Source organism: Schistocerca serialis, chromosome 1, assembly GCF_023864345.2.
Source record: "Schistocerca serialis cubense isolate TAMUIC-IGC-003099 chromosome 1, iqSchSeri2.2, whole genome shotgun sequence".
In the NCBI taxonomy this organism is placed as follows: domain Eukaryota; kingdom Metazoa; phylum Arthropoda; class Insecta; order Orthoptera; family Acrididae; genus Schistocerca; species Schistocerca serialis.
This window is the reverse complement of record NC_064638.1, coordinates 1036375547-1036400434: the sequence shown is the minus strand read 5'-3', so window position 1 is coordinate 1036400434 and position 24888 is coordinate 1036375547. Positions and strand designations below refer to the sequence as shown.

General features: G+C 40.6%; 1 protein-coding gene across 1 annotated transcript in view; it reads right to left on the bottom strand.

Moving 5' to 3' along the window:
* Positions 1 to 10274: 10274 nt before the first annotated feature.
* LOC126414355 (frequenin-1) overlaps positions 10275 to 24888 on the bottom strand; it is a 284481-nt gene continuing 269867 nt past the window's right edge. Inside the window, exons 5-7 of the mRNA XM_050083339.1 lie at positions 23751 to 23829; positions 23518 to 23606; positions 10275 to 15175 (exon numbers count right to left, since the gene is read on the bottom strand). Coding sequence (XP_049939296.1) covers positions 14906 to 15175; positions 23518 to 23606; positions 23751 to 23829 — 438 coding nt within the window. The 3' untranslated portion in view covers positions 10275 to 14905. The remainder of the gene's footprint in view (positions 15176 to 23517; positions 23607 to 23750; positions 23830 to 24888) is intronic.

The following is a 24888-nucleotide window of genomic DNA, read 5'->3' as shown; positions in this document are numbered from 1 at the left end:
TTTCATTTCTTGTTACACCAGCTCTATGATCGTGTCTGTGTACGCTGTCACGAATGTGAACTCTTGCCCAAAACATACACCACGCCATGGACTACATCTACATCTACGTTAATACTCTGCTATTCACAATAAAGTGCTTGGCAGAGGGTTCAACGAACCACCTTCATGCTGTCTCTCTACCGTTCCACTCTCGAACGGCACGCGGGAAAAACGAGCACTTAAATTTTTCTGTGAGAGCCCTCATTTCTCTCAATTTATTGTGATGATTATTTCTCCCTATGTAGGTGGCTGCCAACAGAATGATTTCGCAATCGGAGGAGAATATTGGTGATTGAAATTACATGAAAGGAACCTGTCGCCACGAAAAGCGCCTTTGTTTTTATGATTGCCACTCCAATTTAGTTACCATGTCTGTGACACTATCTCCCCTATTTCGCGATAATACAAAATGACTTGACCTTCTTTGTACTTTTGCGATGTCATCCGTCTGTCCCACCTGATGCGGATCCAACACCGCACAGCAATACTCCAGAATAGGGTGAACAAGCGTAGCAGTCTCTTTGGTAGACCTGTTGCACCTTCTAAGTGTTCTACCAATGAATCGCAATCTTTGGTTTGTTCTACCCACAGTATTATCTATGTGATCGTTCCAATTTAGGTTGGTGGGGGTTGTATTGTGGCTCACTGGACACTGACTTTGGCTCCCATGGAACCCTGGAGAGTAATAGAAGACAACATGCATGGCAGCACTTGAATGCACAAACATTATTGTGATCCATGCTTGACGCCTTCTCTGACAGTGATGACATCTTACATTATGACAACCGTTCGTATCTGAAGGCCAGATTTGTGCTATGGTGGTCTAAGGAGTATGATGAGGAACTCATCGAAATGTCTTGGATACCAAATATGCCTAGTGTGAACCTGATGGAAGATATCTGGGACGCTATGGGGCATCATCAATGTAAGGAAAGTGCGTTCCACAGTGCATCAACAACTCATTCAATCCGTGTCACGCAGAATCACTGTTGTTCCAATGGTGGACCAACACGCTAGTAAACTGGCTTTGTTAATGTTTCGGCCGGCGAGTGTATGAACTGATGCCCATCGCGTCGGTGTGTTCGTGTTACCATAATTGCAATAGACTCAAAAATATGATATTATATTGACGGGTGCAGGGCAAACTCCACCAATGGTGCTATTCACTTCCAGGATACTATACCTGATATATGTAATGTACTCTGTGAACATGTAGGATAGCCACAGCCTGCGTATTGGGATAATCGGTGCCTGGCTACGAACTACATGAAGCAGGCTCAATATGCAATACGGAATCTCCATAAAAGAATGTCCCATTTATAAATGTTAATAATATTAACTGTAAGGGTTATAGAGTATTGGTTCAGAGCCACAATTAAAAAGTAACTCAGATGGTTTTAGATAAGCGCATGCGAGAGTACCGCTTTGTTACTATCCCACTTACAGCACCACACACGCTACACACGCAAAATTCCTACTTCTGAGCGAAAAGCGTTTTGTGTGCTGCATTTTCCTAAGAGTGAATCTGTAATTTCGGTTCAACTTGCGCTTCGCTTGAGGTTTAATTGTGATCCCACATGTGGCAAAAACATCCACCGATGGTATAGTCAGTTCGGAACGACAGGATCTATGTGTAAATGGAAGAGCACGGGACGACCAAAAGTGTCTGCAGATAATTTTAACCGTGTAACATATCTTACCTTCGAAGTCCTAAGAAGCCTTTTAAAAATTTTTGAGTCCACTAGTAGCTGCTAATCCTCATTTATTGTGAGATTAAGGTACAACAGGGTTCGTGATCATGAATCGCATCTTCTGGTTAATTTAGCTGGGTTACATTAAACCATTGAAACAATATGATCTCCGAATGTTCCATAAGGCACATATCCTGGCGTCATCAAACGCAGTGAACGTTGAAAGAGTCATCAATAATCGTAGATAATGACGGGTCATCTCTGAGGGACATACTGATTTGGACCGGTGTTAAATTCTTCATGTTACTAAGAAAAACAGATATATCTGTTGCGATCAGGGTATTATGACATGTGCGGACGCAGCTGCTAGTAAGTCATAGAGATTGTACTTGATCTCACAATAAAGCGGATTCTACAATTTTTAGAAGATTTTTCCACAAAATTCTTTAAAAGGTCTTTCAAGTATGTATAGATTGTGGTTGTCCACATAAAAACTTTTATGTCCTAAGAAGTCTGTTCGGAAAGCAAGTTTTGAACCTCAGTTTCCAGAAACTACAGTGTGGAAGGTTTCAAGAAAACTTTTGCATAAGTGTCCATACTGGTTATATTCGGTTCATGCTTTAAAGCTAGATGACTATTATGTACGATTTGACTTTGTCAAGTGTTGCAGCGGGAAGATGACTACCTTGATCGCGTGGGGTACAGTGATTAGGCAACTTTTCATCTAAGTGGAAAGGTAAAGACCCATCACGATGGTATCTGGAGATCTTGACAACCGCAATATCAACGAGATTCCCTAAGGTCAAGTGTACCGACCGTTTGCTTCCCTGAAACTGTCGTAAAAGGGGCGGCCTATCTGGATACTTTGCAAGAAAGGCTCTTTCCCCAAATTGAAGGTGAACCTGTAAAATTTGTTTGCCATCCACATGCAGTACTCTTACGATCCCAACTTTCATAGAGATGCTTTCCAACTGCCATACCCTCTATTGTTGCTTGAACGCCCCAGAAGCCTTCCTCCATGCCTAGCTGACCTACAATACCTGGAAGGGGGGAGAGAAACTCACTCTGGAAAGAATTCGCGGCTGCGGGCAGTATCCTTCTTCCCCAGGCTGGCTAACTCAGGAAGATAAGCAGGAGAGATTCTGCGGAGTTTGAAAGGTAGGTCAGAGATCCTGTCAAACGAAGACTATGAATAGGAGACTATTCACTCACTAGGAATGTTGCCCGCGAAAGGCAAGCTGAGGGCTCGATAACTAGTCTTGGCAACACGCAGCTGCTCACCTCGTCTCAGGCTCCAGCAAATGGTGCAATCAATCTGAATATGGCCTACTGTATGTGCCGAAATCGGTCATTTTAAATAAATGACATTTTGCGATCGCGTCTGTTTCTTCATAAGTAATCGTCGCAAGTAAGGTAGCTGACACTCCCAACCTTGTTGGTTAAAATGTATGAGCGGACTGGGCTTCACATTCCTGTCAACGTTCATAATTTAGGCTTTCCTCTTCTTCTGTTTCTTGACAAGTAAATTCAGTTTCAACTCTCTGAAGAAATGTCCTAACCCGGTTTTCCTCCCGTTTCTGCTCCATAACGAATAACCTCGAAGTGAAGGACTTCTAACATTTCTCCCAGCTTTTTTTAATGATGAAACTCTATTGCTTGATACTATATTGCAGTCACTGCGATTGTAAGAGGCACGATGTCGTGTTCCTTTGCATTCACGTCCAAATTTCGAATATCCTCAGTCATTCTACATTAGGGGGTAGCCCGTATTCGCAACTGCGAATACATTTCCTGTATTTCATAACAACTGTAGTCTTCGTGGAGGCTATTTCGGGTATGCATGCATGTCCAAAAGAACACTGTATTGTATTTCTTACAAACTCAAGTGCTGCAGTATCGCATTTATCAGCCGTAATCTGGCTAGTGACTTTCTGTTAAATGTCTACCATGAATTAGAGTAAGTCTAAGAGTACAGGTTAGTGGCACATGGACAACGACGTATGGAAGTTTGGTTCTGGCCTCGAAGCAGGCACCTATACCACTAGGGGTAAGACGACAGCTCGCGATAAGCGGTTGGAGTACTAGTACGGCACAAGTTTTCAATGATGTCATTCCATTCTACAGTGGGAGGTTGCCCGATTTCACAACTGCAGATACATTTTCTCTATTGCTTGATGTGTCCTGTAGCGATTCAAGTTTGACCTTGTATACAATGTGTGCGCTCCTGTTAAATGTAAGCTTGTAAGCTGGTTTTCTTTCCCATTCTTCAGTTGTCGCACTAGCCGACATGAAGTGTGACAACTTAACAGATGCTTTTCGGGTGACTCTGCCTCCACTGCTGGAAGACGTGTCCTCGGTAGCACTGCAACTCTTTCATGTTTCTGTCGCGTCGATGTCTACAACTTAGGTGAATAGCACAATATGTATAACTATTCTACAAACAATCAACAGTGGTGGCTGACTGGGTTCCAGATGAGCGCAAATTCTGTCTTTAGGCTAAGCGGACCCACCTGCCTGTTGCTGCCAGTCAGTCCACATCAGTGACGCTGCAAGCTGCCAACTCAGCTCTCTTACTTCGACTGCCGAGTTCCGACGTTGCGCCCCATGCGGATGGCAATGAACAAACGCAGAAAAAAAGGTGGGCCAGGGAAAGGTTAGCTGGTCAAAAAATACACTACTGGCCATTAAAATTGCTACACCACGAAGATGGCGTGCTACAGACGCGAAATTTAACCGACAGGAAGAAGATGCTGTGATACGCAAATGATTGGCTTTTCAGAGCATTCACACAAGGTTGGCGCCGGCGGCGACACCTACAACGTGCTGACATGAGGAAAGTTTCCAACCGATTTCTCATACACAAACAGCAGTTGACCAGCGTTGCATGGTGAAACGTCGTTCTGATGCCTCGTGTAAGCAGGAGAAATGCGTACCATCACGTTTCCGACTTTGATAAAGGTCGGATTGTAGCCTATCGCGATTGCGGTTTATCGGATCGCGACATTGCTTCTCGCGTTGGTCGAGATCCAATGACTGTTAGCAGAATATGGAATCAGTGGGTTCAGGAAGGTTATACGGAGCGCAGTGCTGGATCCCAACGGCCTCGTATCATTAGCAGTCGAGATGACAGGCATCTTATCCGCATGGCTGTAACGGATCATGTAGCCACGTCTCGGTCCCTGAGTCAACAGATGGGGACGTTTGCAAGACAACAACCATCTGCACGAGCAGTTCGACGACGTTTGCAGCAGCATGGACTATCAGCTCGGAAACCATGGCTGCTGTTATCCTTGACGCTGCATCACAGGCAGGAGCGCCTGCGATGGTGTACTCAACGACGAACCTGGGTGCACGTATGGCAAAACGTCATATTTTCGGATGTATCCAGGTTCCGTTTACAACGTCGTGATGGTCCCATCCGTATTTGGCGACATCGCGGTGAACGCACATTGGAAGCGTGGTTCAAATGGCTCTGAGCACTATGGGACTCAACTGCTGTGGTCATAAGTCCCCTAGAACTTAGAACTACTTAAACCTAACTAACCTAAGGACATCACAAACATCCATGCCCGAGGCAGGATTCGAACCTGCGACCGTAGCGGTCGTGCGGTTCCAGACTGTAGCGCCTTTAACCGCTCGGCCACTCCGGCCGGCTTTTGAAGCGTGTATTCGTCATCGACATACTGGCGTATCACCAGGCGAGTTGGTATGGGGTGCCATTGGTTACACATCTCGGTCACCTCCTGTTCGCATTGACGGCTCTTTAAGCAGTGGACGTTACATTTTAGATCTGTTACGACCCGTGGTTTTACCCTTCATTGGATCCCTGCGAAACCCTACATTTCAGCAGGATAATGTGCGACCGCATGTTGCAGGTCCTGTACGGACTTTCCTGGATACAGAAAATGTTCGACTGCTGCCCTGGCCAGCACATTCTCCAGATCTCTCACCAATTGAAAACGTCTGGTCAATGGTGGCCGAGCAACTGGCTCCTCAGAATACGCCAGTCAGTACTCTTGATGAACTGTGTTATTGTGTTGAAGCCATATGGGCAGCTGTACCTGTACACGCCATCCAAGCTCTGTTTGACTCAACGCCCAGGCGTATGAATTCCGTTATTGCGGCCAGAGGTGGTTGTTCTGGGTACTGATTTCTCAGGATCTATGCACCCAAATTGCGTGAAAATGTAATCACATGTCAGTTCTAGTATAATATATTTGTCCAATGAATACCCGTTTATCATCTGCATTTCTTCTTGGTGTAGCAATTTTAATGCACAGTATTGTACGTAACATGTCTATTCAAGACTACACTGCTGTATCCTTGTGCCCTCCACTTGGTTTATTACACATTGTTATCGTATTTAAATCAAAGACAGATGTACATGGCACCAAAATTCAACGATCTTTCACGGAAACCACAATCATCTTCCCAACGGACTCTTTACGACCTGGCGACATTATTGGGAGATCAGTGGGAGATCAGTGGGAGCAAGCATCAACACCCGACTTCCAGGACGCCTGTATAAACTATGGTGTTATAAAGGATTTTATACACGAAACTCCAGGATCTTAATGATACTTTCAAGCATCATTCACAATAATATTCTCCAGCTGTAAGATTCTCCGCAGCTATTACGCTTATCAACTCAGTGACAGCCATAAAGCCTTGTGTGCATATCTACCACAACACTGGGAATGTAAGCAGCAAGATAGTTGGCATAGCACTCCTTAGCAGTACCATAGTGAGAAATGACACATCAATACAACCTAAGCTTTGTTCGTTTGATGTAATAGACAGTGAAGCACCGAGGTACGCCACAAAATTGGGGGGCCCAAGTAAATCTTGTACCGTGACATTATTTGTATTTTTAACATATCGTTCCCGAAGTTACAGAAAATTTCTTGTTTTACAGACTTCAATATACGTTAATCAACAATACGGACAACTCAATTCCCTAGCTTCTGTGACATACCTGTACAGTCTTAATGTAACGTTCCCAGCTTGTGCTACAATATCTCAGTTGACAATACACCTGTGCTCTCTTTGTTGTGCACCTGATCTGTCTCCATAGGCCGGCCGGTGTGGCCGAGCGGTTCTAGGCGCTACAGTCTGGAACCGCGCCACCGCTACGGTCGCAGGTTCGAATCCTGCCTCGGGCATGGATGTGTGTGGTGTCCTTAGGTTAGTTAGGTTTAAGTAGTTCTAAGTTCTAGGGGACTGATGACCTCAGCAGTTAAGTCCCATAGTGCTCAGAGCCATTTAAACCATTTTTGTCCCCATACCGGACCTTATAGTCTAGCGTCTAGTATAAATTATTAATGTTTACTCAGTTGGTGCGTTCGGAATCTTTGTCGTAATTCGATGACAGATTGTTGGTACCTACGTACTGATATGAACGTGACACACGTTGCTAATTACTTTCTTGTATTATGGGTCCGCAGCTTCTACACTAATTTTAATTGGTGTCATCTTTATCTTAAGCTGTTGGAATTGTGTTTTACGATTTTAAGTTCGGCATTAAGCCATTTTCAAACGTTTAAAAAACATAATACAATGTAATGAGAACAATCTGTAGTGGGATTAAAAGTAGGTACAAACTATTTTGCAGATTTTTGGTATTCGTATAGCGTTTTTACAAAATTTTGACATATGGGTTCACGTTAGGGAAAGATACCAGCGTAATATGCACATGTGAGTATAAAAGAACAACTAGTCAGTGATATTAGTCAATATTCTATTTTATGTACTGCGATTGTGAGTGGGTTGAATATATCGCACTCCTAAAAGTGTCCACTTACAAAAAAATAGCTCCAAGCACTGTGGGAGGTCATCAGTCTCCTAGACTTAGAACTGCTTAAACCTAACTAACCTTAGGAAATCACACACATCCATGCCCGAGGCAGGATTCGAACCTGCGACCATAGCAGCAGCGCGGTTCCAGACTGAAGTGCCTAGAACCGCTCGGCCACAACGGCTGGCTGTGCACTTTCATTAGAGTAAATGTGTAAAAGAATCGAAAAAAATATGTATTCTTAGCTTTGTTTGTTCACTGTTTTTTGAAGGAGCTACATATCGCAGTTTGTTCGGCCATTTTCGTGATTGTTTTAGACATTTATTCAAATGTATTGTAAGTGCACACTTTTATATGTATGATAAATACAGCCCACTCAAAATCGCAGTAAATAAAATGGAATGTTGACTAGTTATTTGATGTGCAAATGACGTTGTTGTCTCCACCTAACGTAAATCTGTAACAATCTAAATCTTGTAAGTACGTTATAAGAATGTGAACAGACTACATAATTGGTTGTACCTGCTGTTAATCCTACTATGAAGTGTTTTCATTATTTTTTGTTATGTTTTGTAGATACCTTAAAACGGCTTAATGCCAAAACTGCAGTCCTAATAAAAAATTCTACCAGCTCAAAACAAGATGACATCATTTAATAATACGTTGCTAAACTACAGGCGTATCAGTGTCACCGCAACATAAAGAGCCAATGCGCAAAATAGTCGACTAACATAATAACCGACAAAAGTATTTCTGATTGATGTCACTGCACTAAAGTACCCGTCTAGAGAACACATTCAGGCGGAAACTGCATAGGCAAAACAATGATGGCCAGCGATTTCATTACATCGCATTAGGTAGGCCTTTACACTGTTGTGTTCAAATCCGTGATTCAGTTTTCCATCACAGGTGGTAGTCGGCATACGACTTTTCGTTATTTCGCTACATACTTATTACAATATGGCTGACATAATTTACGTACTGAAGATAAATATACTGTGACAAGCGCGGAATCTATCCTTGAACTACATAACCCGTGTAGAAATATAGTTCCGTCCAGAACTGAGAGTGTCTGAGAATGACCTTGTTGGTGGGCTCCAAGAAGCAAAGAGTTTACGTGGCATATCAAATTTTTTGTATGGATGCAGTGAGGGACCAACTGTCATGCAAGGATATAGAATGTTCAAATGTGTTTACTGATATAGAACTGATCGTTGTGCGCATATTTGTGACAGTAAGACAGTACTCAAGGAAAATGTGGTTAACACTCCACAGTAGCGACACGAATGAGAATATATTTGCCAAATGGAAGAAGAAAGGGAGTAAATTTTTCACACTGTGCGTTTTCTGTGCTGTCTGCGTTAACAGATTGAAATACATTAAATATTAACCCATACCAGTTTTTCTACCGTCCTTGTCGGTAGCAGTCGCTAATTAAAATTTCTAGACGTTTAGTTTAATACCTAGTAATGCCCTTCTGTCACCCATTCACGTTTTCCCTAAGCTTTGTAAGACTGACCGTGATCAACTTCATTTCCTATTTATTAAATGCTCACGAATCCTACACGCAGTTGAATGCTGCATGATAAACAGTCTGAGTACCTCTGTGCTAATAAAATGAATCACGCAAGCCATAGCGAGATTCATGTTTACCTTACCGTAAACTATTGTACCTTTGCATCAATATCCATTCTCAGTCCAAGCACTGGATCGTGTATTTTATTCCATATAATTCTTAGATGATGTCTCATAAACATAGAGTGTGGTTTATGTATTATCAGAGTTGTTGCGTCGATGGAAAATATCATAATTTTTTAACTGTTCCAAAACGTTCTACCAGGAGGGGATGTACTCATATAAGAAGGTTCCTAGTGGACGACAATCGGTCATCTGACCAACAAATGGGAATAAATCAGCTATCTGAAATATCATACCATCCCCACGCCCACCATCCTACTGAATACCCGAGAAGAGTCCAGACTATCTTATGGCGTGAAACTCTAAAATCACACAGCACACTGCCTTATTTATTATGTAATCGTTAAAAAAAAAGTGCAGACTTCCTAATGAAGACTATACTGTTAAGTCGTTCAGCTAACCAAGGTAATTACTAACAAGACTCAGGAGTACTTTGGCTTTCAAAAGATCTGAACACATATGTCAGGTTAAGAAACCTGCATCAATTCTTACAGATTTTTCAAGTTGAAAACCAGGTTTCTTCGATATACAGGATAATTCAGTATCATAAGAAGGCAATGCGTAAGTAAATAATACTCTAAAACTGTCAAGGTAAGTTTTTACAGTATTTATTTTCTTATTTTATTACGTATCTTTATAATATTTATAAAGTGAATTGTTAGAGGTACACACTTTATCTAAAATTTGCTACCTAGGCCATTTAGATTTCATTTTAAATAAACGTTATTTTATTAAAGAACGACAGAGAATTAGAGACAGTTTTAAGTATAGCACAAACAACATCACTTTCAAATATATATGAAGCAGAATGTTTACTGCAGTACAAATAAGACATATAAAAAGGAATTAGTTTTATTAGTTTAGCGGCCACCTACATCTAAGAAAAAGTAAAGATAATTCTGTGGTATTATGTCCATAAATTCTGCCAGCAGAAACAACGAACAAAATACTCGGTTCGCAGCAGTATTTACAGACGTGGACTTCGAAAGCTGGCCACGTTCCCTGACGCACAACAGTCAATTCTTAATAATTTTTAAAGAGAATATTCAGAATTGTTGTATGTTAATCTACTGTTTTATTTTTGATTGATATCTGACTGTACATTTATGCAACCAGAACTTATTATTTACTTACAGATGTGATGTGAAATACATAATCCACGAAAAGAATTGTTAGTTTACAGGTACTGACGTGCTCTATGAACACGGTGGTGCAGTTATCATTTAACGTCCTACTGGAACATCTTGTTACGATCGAATAGCAAATTTAATTTTTCAGATTGTTTAGAGATAGTTTGAAATGCGTACAGGTGTGTGAAGATATATGAAAACCTGTCATTCTTGAGATTTCCTACCATCTTAAATCTTTGTTTTAGTCGTATTACAAAGTTTTCTGATATATAGATGTAAAAAAGTATTAGACTGAACATTATGAACTACGACACTTTAATGTATTAAATGTAAGGTAAAAATGTTTAGTGACTTATAGTAACAGGTATCACATTCGTCAGGATGCTAGCGATTACAATCACATACATAATATCTTCTTTTCAATGTGCACTTTGAAGTCAATATTGTTTGCAGTGTTACTTATAAAGGAATACAATAGTAAAGGCAATGGTTGCAGTAACAGATAACTCAGTTGGGATATAAAATGGATATAAAAGCTTTTCACCACATTCATTTCAATGAATCATTAAATGTTTTAATTATCTAACGCTCAAATATATTTACAACAAAAATAAGGTTTGTTGTACATCTCACATCACCTGAAGAATAATTTAACAACCAATAACTTTACAAAATTACTGGAATGTTTGTGTCTAGATGGCCTTTTCACACAAATGACACTGGAACTTTCCAGCGATTGTCATAAACCACATAAACAGCTTTTGTATTATTTCATTGTAGATAACATTAACATTTATCAAAATAGTTTCCGAAAAATACAATACACAATCAGATGGGTGCAACCTAACATCAATATTATTACAATTGCTTTTCATAAAATAAATATAAGCAGTTCTTATATACAAGTTGCACTGAACTTTAGTCTGGATTTCTCGCAGGTCTCGACAGCAAATTGGGCGTATTACAAAAGTATGACGTCATTATGATTGAAAATAATCATGTTTTCTTTTGTTCTCTTGTTTTTTCTAAATTTTCTGTAATTATTTCTTTTATACTTTAGTAATGATCGGAAACATGCCCTTGTGTTCAAAATTATATTCACAATCTCGATGGAAAAAATATTTTTTTAACTGCCTGCACTAAAATAGTACACAACACCTGGATTTCACTCTCGAATTCCGCTACAGTGAAAGTTACGTCAACTATTTGTTGTAGAAGGTCGCCAACTCAATTTTACCACTGAAACTATTTTCTCATTCGGCGTTAGCTTATCAGAATTCTAATACTGTAACCACATAGGCGGCAGCGAAGGTTTAGAACATAAAGTGTTTCTATAATCAGAATCTTTTACCTTCAAACTCTATTGCTAGTGTTACAGTATTTGATTGAAGAAAGATACGGTTTATGTAAAACTGTTTTGCTTTCCAGTAAAGTATACATTCAGAGCATAAATTGGAAAATAGTCACGCATTACTTCAGTTGTAATGTTGAAACTGCTGAGGAACCGAAATAAGGTTTGACTAGCAACATTTAGTAAACGGTGACGACTAGTTTATAGACCTATATATTGATAAATAATTATTATTTACATGTCTAGTCGTAAAGGAGATTACAAACTTTGAGAAGATGCTATTCTACAGATAAACTAAAGCTAGACACCATAATTTAAGGGCAATGTGATTTTAACTGTCTATACATCAGATTATTTGTCCACTGGCGTCATCAAAACACACACATATGAATTAGTTGGTGAGACTACCCAAATGGCGAGCAAGATCGACTTATACGAAAAATGCACTTCCTGTTAAAAAATAAATATCCAGTTCTCAGACATTATAGCACTCAAATGCTTGTTACTTATCACAGAGTTGCTAAGAAAATAAAAAAAAAAATACATGACATATCTAGGCCACTTGCATACGGACAATCTTAAAACAAATACGAAAGCGCCATTTCATAAACACACATACAAACTCACAAATACAAAACACGTTCCACAACAGTGACGGATTAGCAGCGAAACCCGTCCCATTCATCACCGAATGCTATATACTTTACATGTATTAGACATATAGCTGTACACACTTCCACATTAGGGTCGATTTCTTTACAGCCACATTGAGGAATATCTTTCAAGCGAAAATTACTGAAAACGATGCATGATAAACTATAGTCGTATTAAGATACTTGCGTAGCTAAAAAATTGGGCGAAAAAATTATTTAAAGTAATCATTGTTATAATTTAATGATCTAGATGGGTCTACAGTAGACACACACTCATTTTGATGGACCGTATTTAGTACTGCGATACATTGACACCTTTTGCAGTTACTGAACAATTCCTGTGTGAGAAGTACATTTAAAGAACTCCCCGATCGACACTTTGGTTCTTCAGCGGAACATCCCAAATACTCTGCACAACACTTTTGAGGAATTTTCATTTAACAGAGTAAATGTCACAGTCAGGCATTAGGCCATGGAAGAGGAAGTGCTGGGCACTGATCGAAGCTTCAAAGAGGATCGTGCAGGGTGGCCAAACAGCTACATTTGTACACTTTTTGCACGAAAGAGAAAGGATCTAGTTCTTGTTTGCTTGGATTTATAATCTGTCTAACAGTTTGAAGCAATATGGCAGTTAGCCACGTCGAACTAGTGTGACATAGCAGTTACTTCTGGCACATCTGTGCTTTGTCCCTACATCCGCAACAACTTCTTTGTCTGTGATAGTATAAATCCGTGTCGACTGATAGGATGGATTCTGCTGCTGTAACAAACACATCCATAGACCCAGAGCTTTCTCACACACGTATAAACTTGAAAACATCAAATAAGAAAAGCAGGCTGCACCTGATCTCAAGCGTCTGTGATATTCTTATTCTCAAACTTCTTATCACTGTGATGCGTTAATTTCAAAATGATGATGGTGGGGGATAGTGTCACTTAGCAAAAACAGTCTCATTACCGTAGAGTTAAGTCACAGTTCTTTCTCAACTCACTTGATGTGGTCAGATACACTGAGCTGTACACTATGAGTATAACAATAACAACAACAACAAGCTTTACACTTTATTTGTGGCGTCATACAAAGCCTATGATAGCGAAATTAAAAGCAAAACTTACGTCTTAAACGTCTAGTTAGCAAGCAACTTTTCTTCGGTTCTATCCCCGTCAGTGACTGATAATGAATAGCAAAAGATATCACACCGTTACAAAGAAATCTAGATATGGCTTGAAAAGTCAGGAAGTTGCTGATGTTATCTGCGGTACCTTCTTTCCGTTGATATTGTTATGAAAAACAAAGTTTGTCCACGCTAGCACTGTATTTCGAGTATTAACAGTTTCGCTGTAACAATTTTCTCACAGGCGAGCAAAAATTATTTGCTTTCCTCTGAATGTTGAAATGCTGTTCCTCTAAAACGCTAGCTTTGCGCTTAGTTGCTAACATCAGTATCATTCTGTGGACTTTAGAAAAAAAAATTAAATTTACTACACAGTAGATGGAAACTGGAACCAGAAGAAATTACATTAGAAATTTTTTGGTACAAAATGTGAACCTTTACCAACCCGTAGGCAACGTGAATTACGGAGTTTATTTTAGGTGGAGATATAACAGGGAAAAAAAAGAAATGTTCATGTTTCCGGACGGTGACTATGCGTTATACAGTAGTGTGCTAAAGACACACGAGTCCTCAGTGTCCACCGAGAACCACAGTCAGGTAAATCATGATAGGAATTAATCATTCAGCAGAGTCTACAAGACGGCGCATGCCTCATTGTATTGAGACCTCACGGTTTCAGCGCAGTATATATTATGCTGCATTTACATATTTTTATACGATACAATTAATTTAGTTAGACAAAAATGGAGGCTAGTGTATAACATTTGTAAAGGCAGCGAAAGTGTGACGGATGCCAGTAATGATAGAAATGCCAGTCTTTTCACGATATTTTATCAATATTTCCACGCGATATCAATTGTTATCTCCGAAACAAAGTGTTGAAAATAGCATATTTCATAACACTCGTGTTTTGGAAAGATAATAACACGATTCCTTTATGAAGTTTCCTTAAAAACTTCCTGACTCTCCAAGGAAGTCATTGTAGCTTTTTTATTGACTACTTAAATGCTTGTGTATCAGTTTAACATTCGTGGAGAAGTTCATTATTCATATCGTGCAGATGTACAGTAGAGATTTGACAGGGGGATACACAGAAAACATTTAACGTGTCCATAGTAACCTATTTCCAAGTGCAATGAGAAGAATCTACACGATATATTTCGATTACAACCAAACAATAATACTGTCCCTATGCAGGTCAACGGATCACACGAAGCGCAAAAAAAAGTGAAATTGTGAAGTTGCCGAACATTGTCAGCCACTGCTCAGACATATTCAAACGACAGTCACTTTGCGACGGAACAGCCGTTTTGCAACAGAAGTGAACGGCAACGAAAGGTTACGCTTCAACCTGTAACAAGAGTCAGCATTCAGCGGAATGGAGGTCAACGTCCTCGGACTACCAGGGGGGAGGCCGTGCGACGCAACGAGGGGCTACCCCGGGGCGGGCGACGGCGATGCCGGCGCCTGTTGCGGGGGCGGCGTCGCGACGCCGGGGGTGGCCGGGGGCGGCTGGCCGGCGGCCGACATGCGCGGCCCGGCGTCGCCCATGGAGAGCGCCTGCACGATGCGCGGGTCGGCCTTGCTGCCCTCGCGGAACTCCTCCAGCGTCAGCCGGTCGTCGTGGTTCTTGTCCATCTGGTCGAAGATCTTGTCCACGCGCTTCTGCGGGGTGTTGTCGTCGTCCGCGTTTGGCTGCTGGCCCTGCGGGAGGAAAGCACTCGCCAATACCAAGCAGCCAGCACACGTACTAATCGATAACAGTTGAAGAGTCTAACCCAAAAACATGCTAAGTGCCAAAAACTTGTTTGCGAGTTATGAAACAAATACCGGGTAATCGAGAAGTCGGTATAAATTTGAAAACTTAATAAACAACGGAATAATGTAGATATTGTTGTTGTTGTGGCCTTCAGTCCTGATACTGGTTTGATGCAGCTCTCCATGCTACTCTATCCTGTGCAAGCTTCTTCATCTCCCAATACCTACTGCAACCTACATCTTTCTGTATCTGTTTAGTGTATTCATCTCTTGGTCTCCCTCTACGATTTTTACCCTCCACGCTGCCCTCCAATACTAAAATGGTGATCCCTTGATGCCTCAGAACATGTCCTACCAACCGATCCCTTCTTCTAGTCAAGTTGTACCACAAGCTCCTCTTCTCCCCAACTCTATTTAATACCTCCTCATTAGTTATGTGATCTACCCAACTAATCTTCAGCATTCTTCTGTAGCACTACATTTCGAAAGCTTCTATTCTCTTCTTCTCTAAACTATTTATCGTCCATGTTTCACTTCCATACATGGCTACACTCCATACAAATACTTTCAGAAACGACTTCCTAACACTTAAATCAGTACTAGATGTTAACAAATTTCTCTTCTTCAGAAACGCTTTCCTTGCCATTGCCAGTCTACATTTTATATCCTCTCTACTTCGACCATCATCAGTTATTTTGCTCCCCAAATAGCAAAACTCCTTTACTACTTTAAGTGTCTCATTTCCTAATCTAATTCCCTCAGCATCACCCGACGTAATTCGTCTACATTCCATTATCCTTGTTTTGCCTTTGTTGATGCTCATCATATATCCCCCTTCAAGAAACTATCCATTCCATTCAACTGCTCTTCCAAGTCCTTTGCTGTCTCTGACAGAATTACAATGTCATCGGCGAACCTTAAAGTTTTTATTTCTTCCCCATGGATTTTAATACCTACTCTGAATTTGTCTTTTGTTCCCTTAACTGCTTGCTCAATATACAGATTGAACAACATCGGGGAGAGGCTACAACCCTGTCTCACTCCCTTCCCAACCACTGCTTCCCTTTCATGTCCCTCGACTCTTATAACTGCCATCTGGTTTCTGAACAAATTGTAAATAGCTTTTCGCTCCCTGTATTTTACCTCTGCCACCATTAGAATTTGAAAGAGAGTATTCCAGTCAACATTATCAAAAGCTTTCTCTAAGACTACAAATGCTAGGAACGTAGGTTTGTCTTTCCTTAATCTAGCTTCCAAGATAAGCCGTAGGTTCAGTATTGCCTCACGTGTTCCAATATTTCTACGGAATCCAAACTGATCTTCCCCGAGGTCGGCTTCTACTAATTTTTTCCATTCTCCTGTAAAGAATTTGTGTTAGTATTTTGCAGCAGTGACTTATTAAACTGATAGTTCGGTAATTTTCACATATGTCAACACCTGCTTTCTTTGGGATTGCAATGATTATTTCTTGAAGTCTGAGGGTATTTCGCCTGTTTCATACATCTTGCTCACCAGATGGTATAGTTTTGTCAGGACTGGCTCTCCCAAGGCTGTCAGTAGTTCTAATGGAATGTTGTCTACTCCCGGAGCTTTGTTGCGACTCAGGTCTTTCAGTGCTCTGTCAAACTCTTCACGCAGTATCATATCTCCCATTTCGTCTTCATCTACATCCTCTTCCATTTTCATAATATTGTCCTCAAGAACATCGCCCTTGTATAGACCCCCTATATACTCCTTCCACCTTTCTGCTTTCCCTTCTTTGTGTAGAACTGGGTTTCCATCTGAGCTCTTGATATTCATACAAGTGTTTCTCTTTTCTCCAAAGGTCTCTTTAATTTTCCTGTACGCAGTATCTTTCTTACCCCTAGTGAGACAAGCCTCTACATCCTTACATTTGTCCTCTAGTCATCCCTGCTTAGCCATTTTGCACTTCCTGTAGATAGAGAGGTGAAAATTGACACACATACTTGGAATGACATAGGATTTTATTAGAACAAAGAAAAAGTCCGACAGATGGTATTGGACAGCAAAACGTCAGTGACCGCGCATGACAATCGTGTATAAATGTGATTTAGTGAAGCGGAGGGCATTTGCGGTGTGGACGTTTCAAAGATGGTGCAAGATGACGATTGGTTGAGTAACGTATTGTGGACCGACGAAGCTCATTTCACGCTCCGAGGGTCTGTCAACGCCCACAACTGCAGAATCTGGGCTACCGAAAATCCTAGAACTGTCGTGGAAACTCCATTGCACGACGAGAAAGGCATGGTATGGGTTGGATTTACCACATTTACCGTTATCGGGGCTTTTTTCTTCGAGGAAATGCGTGATTCTGGTTTTGTAACAGCTACCGTGACAGGTGAGAGGTACGCCGATATGTTACAGAATCGCATCATCCCCAGCCTGCTGGAACGTACGGTGTTTATGCGGGATGGCGATCCACCACATATTGCTAGACGCGTCAAAGATCTCATGCGCGCGTCGTTTGGTGACGATCGTGTGGTCAGCCGCCACTTTCGTCATGCTTGGCCTCCCACGTCCCCAGACCTCAGTCCGTGCAATTATTGGCTTTGGGGTTACCTCAAGTCGCAAGTGTATCGTGATCGACCGACATCTCTAGGGATGCTGAAAGACAACATCCGACGCCAATGCCTCACCATAACTCCGGACATGCTTTGCAGTGCTGCTCACAACATTATTCTTCGACTACAGCTATTTTTGAGGAATGATGGTGGATATACTGACCATTTCCTGTAAAGAACATCATCTTTGCTTTGTCTTACTTTGTTATGCTAATTATTGCTATTATGATCAGATGAAGCACCATCTGTTGGACATTTTTTGAACTTTTGTATTTTTTTGGTTCTAATAAAACCCCAAGTTATTCCAAGCATGTGTGTCAATTTGTACCTCTCTATCTACATTATTCCGTGATTTATTCAGTTTTCAAATTTATACTGACTTTTTGATCACCCGGTATATCATCATAGTTTTCATTTTAAATTATAATATGAAATATAGTGTACACTACATAGTAGGATAATTGTAGGTAGTTAAGATAATTCTCATTTATTGTTTCGTCTCAGTTGCTCATTTCTAATTAGATTGTAATAATCGATCCCTCTGGATCATCTTCAGATCTAAGTAGTTGCGCTAGCATTTGTGCGTCAGCAACCAATCATGTCTAGTCAGAACCACAAATCAGAGTGAGTACCTGTTTCCATCACTCTCGATCATCTTCAGATCTAAGTAGTTGCGCTAGCAACCGGTCTTGTATACTCAGAATCACTTATCAGTGTCATGTGGTTCTGAGTAGACAAGACGCGCTGCTGAGGCAGTTACTTAGATGTTAAGATGATACAGTGATCGAAACATGTAATCTACTTAAAAATATGCAACTGAGGCAGAACAATAAATGAGAATTTTTTAAACGTCTATATAGACGTTGAATTTCTAAAGATAATTATGTTGACTATAGAGGAATTGTAGTTGATCGTTATATTTAATTAATGGTATTGCATGTCACATAATTACGAGGTTTGTTAGAAAGCAATGCACCTATTTTTTTCTCGGCTGAAAACAATGCTACGAATGCGAAACTTTACGTATGTGTTATTTGAAGTCCTCTGAGTGAGCGCGCCAAGTTTCCGTAACTTTCGACTGATAGCGTAGTTGCAGGATAGTTTCAAAATGGCGTCTATTGGTGATGTACGTTACAAGCAAGGTGCCGTCATTGAATTTCTCGCTGCAGAGAAAGACACTGTGGAGAATATTCACAAACGCTTGTGCAAAGTCTATGGAGTATCTGCTGTCGACAGAAGTACAGTTAGTCACTGGGCACGGAGAGTGAGGTCATGGTGGTTCGGCGGAGCTCCACAATTTTCAGCTGTCGGAGAGACCATCGACGGCTGTCACACGTGACACACCTGACCTAGCCCCCTCGGACTCCCACTTGTTTCGGCCATTAAAGGATGTCATTCGTGGGAGACATTTTGAGGACGATGAGGAGGTGATTCACACAGTGAAGCACTGGCTCCGCCACCAGGACACGGATTGTTACGGACAGGGCATACATGCTCTTGTTTCGCGCTGGAAGAAGGTCATAGAACGGGATGGAGATCACGTGGAAAAACGGAGTGTCATGGGTAATTTGAGTCTTCGTACCAGTACACTGCTTGAAAGAAACTCAAAGTATAAATCAATCTAACTGAGTACGACACTGCTTCTCATAAAATGGTCTGTATTGTTCATCCAAATGTGGGATCATTGATAACAAGTTTTTTTTTCTTTGCTTAGTACTCTTTGTCCTTCAGTTCCTTTGAATGTTACGTTTCTGATGTCAGAGGCATCCACTTTCCAATTTCGCTGAAGGCATATTTCACTTCTGTGACTCTGGGAGGTCACCATAGTTATATTTCAGATCTGCAGTTTTTTTGTTGCTACCCAGGAAAGGGCAGAAGACTGAATATAGATTAATTTTTTTTCGGTTAACTCGTTGACTTCAAATTTGTTAGAATATGTACCAGATCCTACAATATCATGGAGGTCTTCAGGTGCAAATGCCTTGCACAGCATCTTCCTCTTCTCGAAGTTCCTACCGCACGGCAGGTAGCTATGGCCAGATACTAAGAGCGTTTTTCCAATGATGTCAGAGACTTCAATTGACGTAAGGTAAACAAAAAGGAAGATTATCATTCTGTTTTTTATTCAAATCAAGTTCTGCGTAAACAAGTGAGCAGCATAGCAAAGCTTCCATCTTGTGATGAATATATGAACTAAACTAACCACAGTGGCACATAACAGTTACTTGGGTGCATTTGCAACGTTTCATAGATGGATTGTAGTGCGAAAACTGATTTATTTAAAAAATAATACATGGGAGGTTCTTTAGATACTTTCTCTAGTTGTTCATGAATATTCCGATATCAGTCCCTGATACGTAAATAGGTTCATATTAATGATGTAAATACCAACGTTTCTGCGGCGAGTGTCAATGTTATTAAAATCGTTCTGCATGTAATGGAACATCATCGTATAAAATACTTAAAATCTCAAAACACTAAAATAAGAGACAATTTGGTCATGTTACAGAGAACTACCTCACGGCATGTAATCGCTATAACATGACCTAAACGTCGAATATTTCACGTTTTTTAATATTTTACCGGAGGAGACTACAATACACCCAGAAGGATTTAAATGAGATTCATATTCATGTGCTGGATATACGAAGACGATCCTAGTATAGTGAGAAGTTTGTACAAATCCAGAAGCTCTGGCAGAAACGTGACAAAGAAGTGGAATGCCCAGAAAGTGGGGGAGGGTCGGGAACGAAGTGAAGCATCACACGGCGAGTGTTTATTTCACTGATTACAACAACACTCAAATCGTGAGGAGCTTACTTGAGTGAGCACATTTATCAGTGTGACAGCTCTCCAGTATAGTGTGTGTGCGGGCACTGATTCTGTTGGGAAGGATGTCTTAAAACTATTGTGTCCTCCTCTGAGGTAATCTGGCAGCTGGAACTGATCTTTGATATCCTGGTTACTGTCACTAGTATGGAGTTGATACCCGAACTTGTACCACACATTTTACATCTATGGTTGATCTGGGGATCTTGCAGGTGGCAGTAGTACCTCAGCATCACGCAGACAGTTGATTCTGACAAGTGCTACCCGTAAAGAACTTCCCAGCACCGTGCTATGTGAGGAGAATGGACAAGGTATGACGTGGAATGTAACATATGTCACTGGCGTCGGTTTTTTTTTTTCTTTTTTTTTTTTTTTTTACTGGAGAGTGCTGGATTTGTGCGGCGCTTGATTCTCGTTGTAGATGGCTGAGTAGGTGTCTAGGTGCAGGCATGCAATCCGACGGTCAAGCGGAGATGGTTGGTTGGTTGGTGGATTCGGGGGGCGATCAAACAGCGAGGTCACCGGTCCCATCATATTGGGGAGAGAAATCGACCGCGCCCTTTCACAGGAACCTGAAGCGAGTTAGGGAAATCACGAAAAACCTAAATCTCAGGAGGAGGTGGGTCAGTCACATCTTGGCTGCGATTCTTATACACACTTGTTTGTTTACGCATCTAACTAAGTGGGGCCAAAGTAAAGTCCGTCCTCCATGGTCATATAACCAGCCCGTACATGCAATTGTATCATAAAAGGTAAGAATTAATAAAATAACATCTACACTAATCATCTACAGACAACATGTCACTGAGTCTATATTAAGTAGTATAATGAGCACTGTAACACAGAAATGTGCATAAATTTATTCCAGGAACTCCCAGACAGAATAGAAGACCTGTTTCAATGAGGAAATCGTTCAATTTAGACTGGAAAATGCGATTATTGCCGTTATTTTTTAAAAACGCTTGTAGTTTACTGAAAATGGATGTAGCCAACTGTGCGCCTTTCTGCGTAAGATTCAAGGAGGTAAGATCCAAATGCATTTTGGTATTCTGCCAAGCATTGACTAAATGAAAGCTAAGAATTCTTGGAACTAAGCTCATATTGTTTCCAAGAAACGGAACGATGTTAAAGAAAATATGTACTGAGAGACCGATGTCAGAATTCGCAGACAGCTGAACACGGGTCACCGGTCAAGAAGAGGTTCCTGAATTTACACAGTGTCTTCAGAGCTAGTTCAAGAACGTTGGCGATCTCCAACCCTCCCCCTCTCCCCCTCGCCCCGTACATTAATACGTTTCCTTGAACTTTTTGGAATACCATTAAAAAATAAATCAGAAGCTAGTGATCGACGTGATTAGTTCTCTGAAAAAGATATAAATTTCTGAATGTTATTCCTGCGCAAAACATTAAAAGAAAGAGTATTTCCTTTCCCTTCCAAACATTTAGTGATATCTTTATAAAAATTTAGCATAACCAGAAAGAACAAAATCTTCTGTATGACTCTAGCTACAATAAAAATATACTGTTTGCTTAACTGAGAGGAAATATTGAAAATGTAAAATTTTTGTTATTTTAGTTTAGTAATGGAACTTTGTAGTTCCTTAAATTAATTATTATTTTCTTTTCATTGGAAAAAGTGGGACAGAAAGAGAAGAAAATCTAATATGATATGAACACGTTAAATATAAGACATTGTTTAACCAAATAAATTGAGTGTTATTGTGTTAACATAAGTATTTAGTAAAATACTCGAATTTTGGAACATTTGCCATAATAGCTAAAAATTGATAAACACGATCAAAATCCTTACGCGTACAATTGGAAAGGAAAAAAAATTTGTGAATGGTAACCAAAGAGAAATCACGCGGTGGACCTGTACTCGATCACTGGTGACACCATGCATTAAACTGACACGATCATTTCTGAAATGGTGCGAGATAAAAGTAATTTCAGCAAGCTGGGAAGCATACGAGATGTATTCTTTATTTATGTCCGAATATTTCAAAAAAAATTTCGTCATTGTGCGTACAGGGTGGATCACACTTAATGGTGAACTGACAAAAGTGAAAGTAAACAATGGAAAACAAAACCTTTTATCAAAAATCGATTTCGCTAACTAGATATATTCCAGGTAGCTGGGAATGTGTTGTTATGAGGTGCCACTGACTTCAGCGTTGTCCTTATCAGTAGAAATGTATTAGGAATGGAAACGTTTCGATTACGTCTCCATCTTAATGGTTTCAAATTTCGCCCATGGTCCACTTTAAATTGTGCTTGCGTTGGACCGTATAAACGAAAAATATATGGCATAACTATACTAAAAGAAGTGATCTGTTGACAGAACACAAGGTATCAAGGCGTCATCAATTTAGTAATGGATTGAAGCGTGTGTGTTTGCGACGAGGGCATAAATTGTAGAGGGAGACCTAGCCATGAATACGATAAGCAATTTAAAATGGATACAGGCTGAACTAGGTTATTGAGAGGCGAAGAGGTTTGCATAGGATTGACTGGCGTAGAGAGCAGCATCAACCCAATCTTCAAACTGAAGACTAACAAGAACATCGTTTATGAGGCATGTGTACAGTTTTATGAGGTTACACGAGCACGTTAATTTATAAGTTACGCAGTAAAATTCAGAGATAACATTTCAGCCGTATATCTCAAAAGTCATTCATTCGTAACGGTAGTCAGCAGTAATGGAAAAACATTCTAAAACCATGAAAAATAGATATCAAAATCGATAGGAGATTTTGGTACTCCCAAACCTGGTTCTTTAAATTAACATTTATTCCGAAAACTATAACAGGCTATAATCAGTTCCCAAGTTGCGTCTAATGTGAATCATGTCGCATTTTTTACAAGAAGAATACCTACCACCATCTGATAGATGGCGTCCACAATGTTGTACATCTCGTCTCTGGTAATGTAGCCATCATTATCGACGTCATATAACCTGAAGGCCCCTGTAATGATAAGCAATGACATTGTCCGTTAGACATTTTTAAATAAAAATTAAATAACAATATAGATATATTAAAGCCATTTTTGGTGAATTTGTGGAAGCGTGATTATTTGATATCCGTTGTTGCAGAGACGTCATCACTCACAATGCAGCTTCTCGTCGAGGTTGCCTCTGGACGTGATGGACAGGGCCCGTATGAACTCTTCGAACTCGATGGAACCGTCCTGTTGAAAGGTTGAGCTTTAGTTCGTGCAGGCAATGTCTGTTTATTTTTAACAGGTTACAAACATTTTACGAAGAATCCACGTTTGATCTACTCATTTGTTATTTTATTCAAACTTCATACTACACTGGTATGCAACACTTAAGGATGAAAGTAAATTTCGCACGATATGACACTATCAAGTAAAACAACTTGACGGAAATTTGAACATACTCAGAAGAAGCTGCTACATTATACTACAGGAGGTATTGAAATAAATAGAAATGAAACGAACGTAAATGACACATTTGTTCAAAGACAATAACGTACAACAGTAGGCCGTTCCATTCCTCCACCAGCGCGGTTCACAACTGGTGGGTGGTCACTGGTGCATGTGGACGTTCTGCAATACGTCATCTCACACCTGCTCGATGGGATTTAAGTCGGACGAACGGGCAGGAAAGTCCATTCGCCGAATATCTTCTCGTTCGAAGAGCTCCTACACCTTCGCCGTTCAATGCGCTGGGTCATTATCATCCATAAAAATCAAGTCAGGGCCGAATTCAGGCTTTAAAAGAAGCACATGGGGAAGAAGTACAGTGTCACAATAACGGTGGCTGGTAGTTTACCTTGTTCAAGTATTTGGAGGTCAATAAGCCCATGTAACGTTATGACTCGCCACACCATAACTGCTGGACCACCAAAACGATCATGTTGGACAAGTCTGGAGGTACCACCATACGGCGAGATGTAAAAAATGGCTCTGAGCACTATGGGACTTAACTTCTGAGGTCATCAGTCCCATAGAACTGAGAACTACTTAAACCTAACTAACCTAAGGACATCACACACATCCATGCCCGAGGCAGGATTTGAACCTGCGGTCGTAGCGGTCGCGCGGTTGCAGGCTGTAGTACCTAGAACCGTTCGGCCAGGCGAGATATAGGACTCGGTAATACACTCAGGAACATTGTTGAACCAACGCCTTTGGACGGTGACTTTATCTTTATTGATGACAACGCCGTACCATATCGATCAGCGCAGGTGGAGCAGCTCTTGGGACTAGAAGTCACTCGGCGAA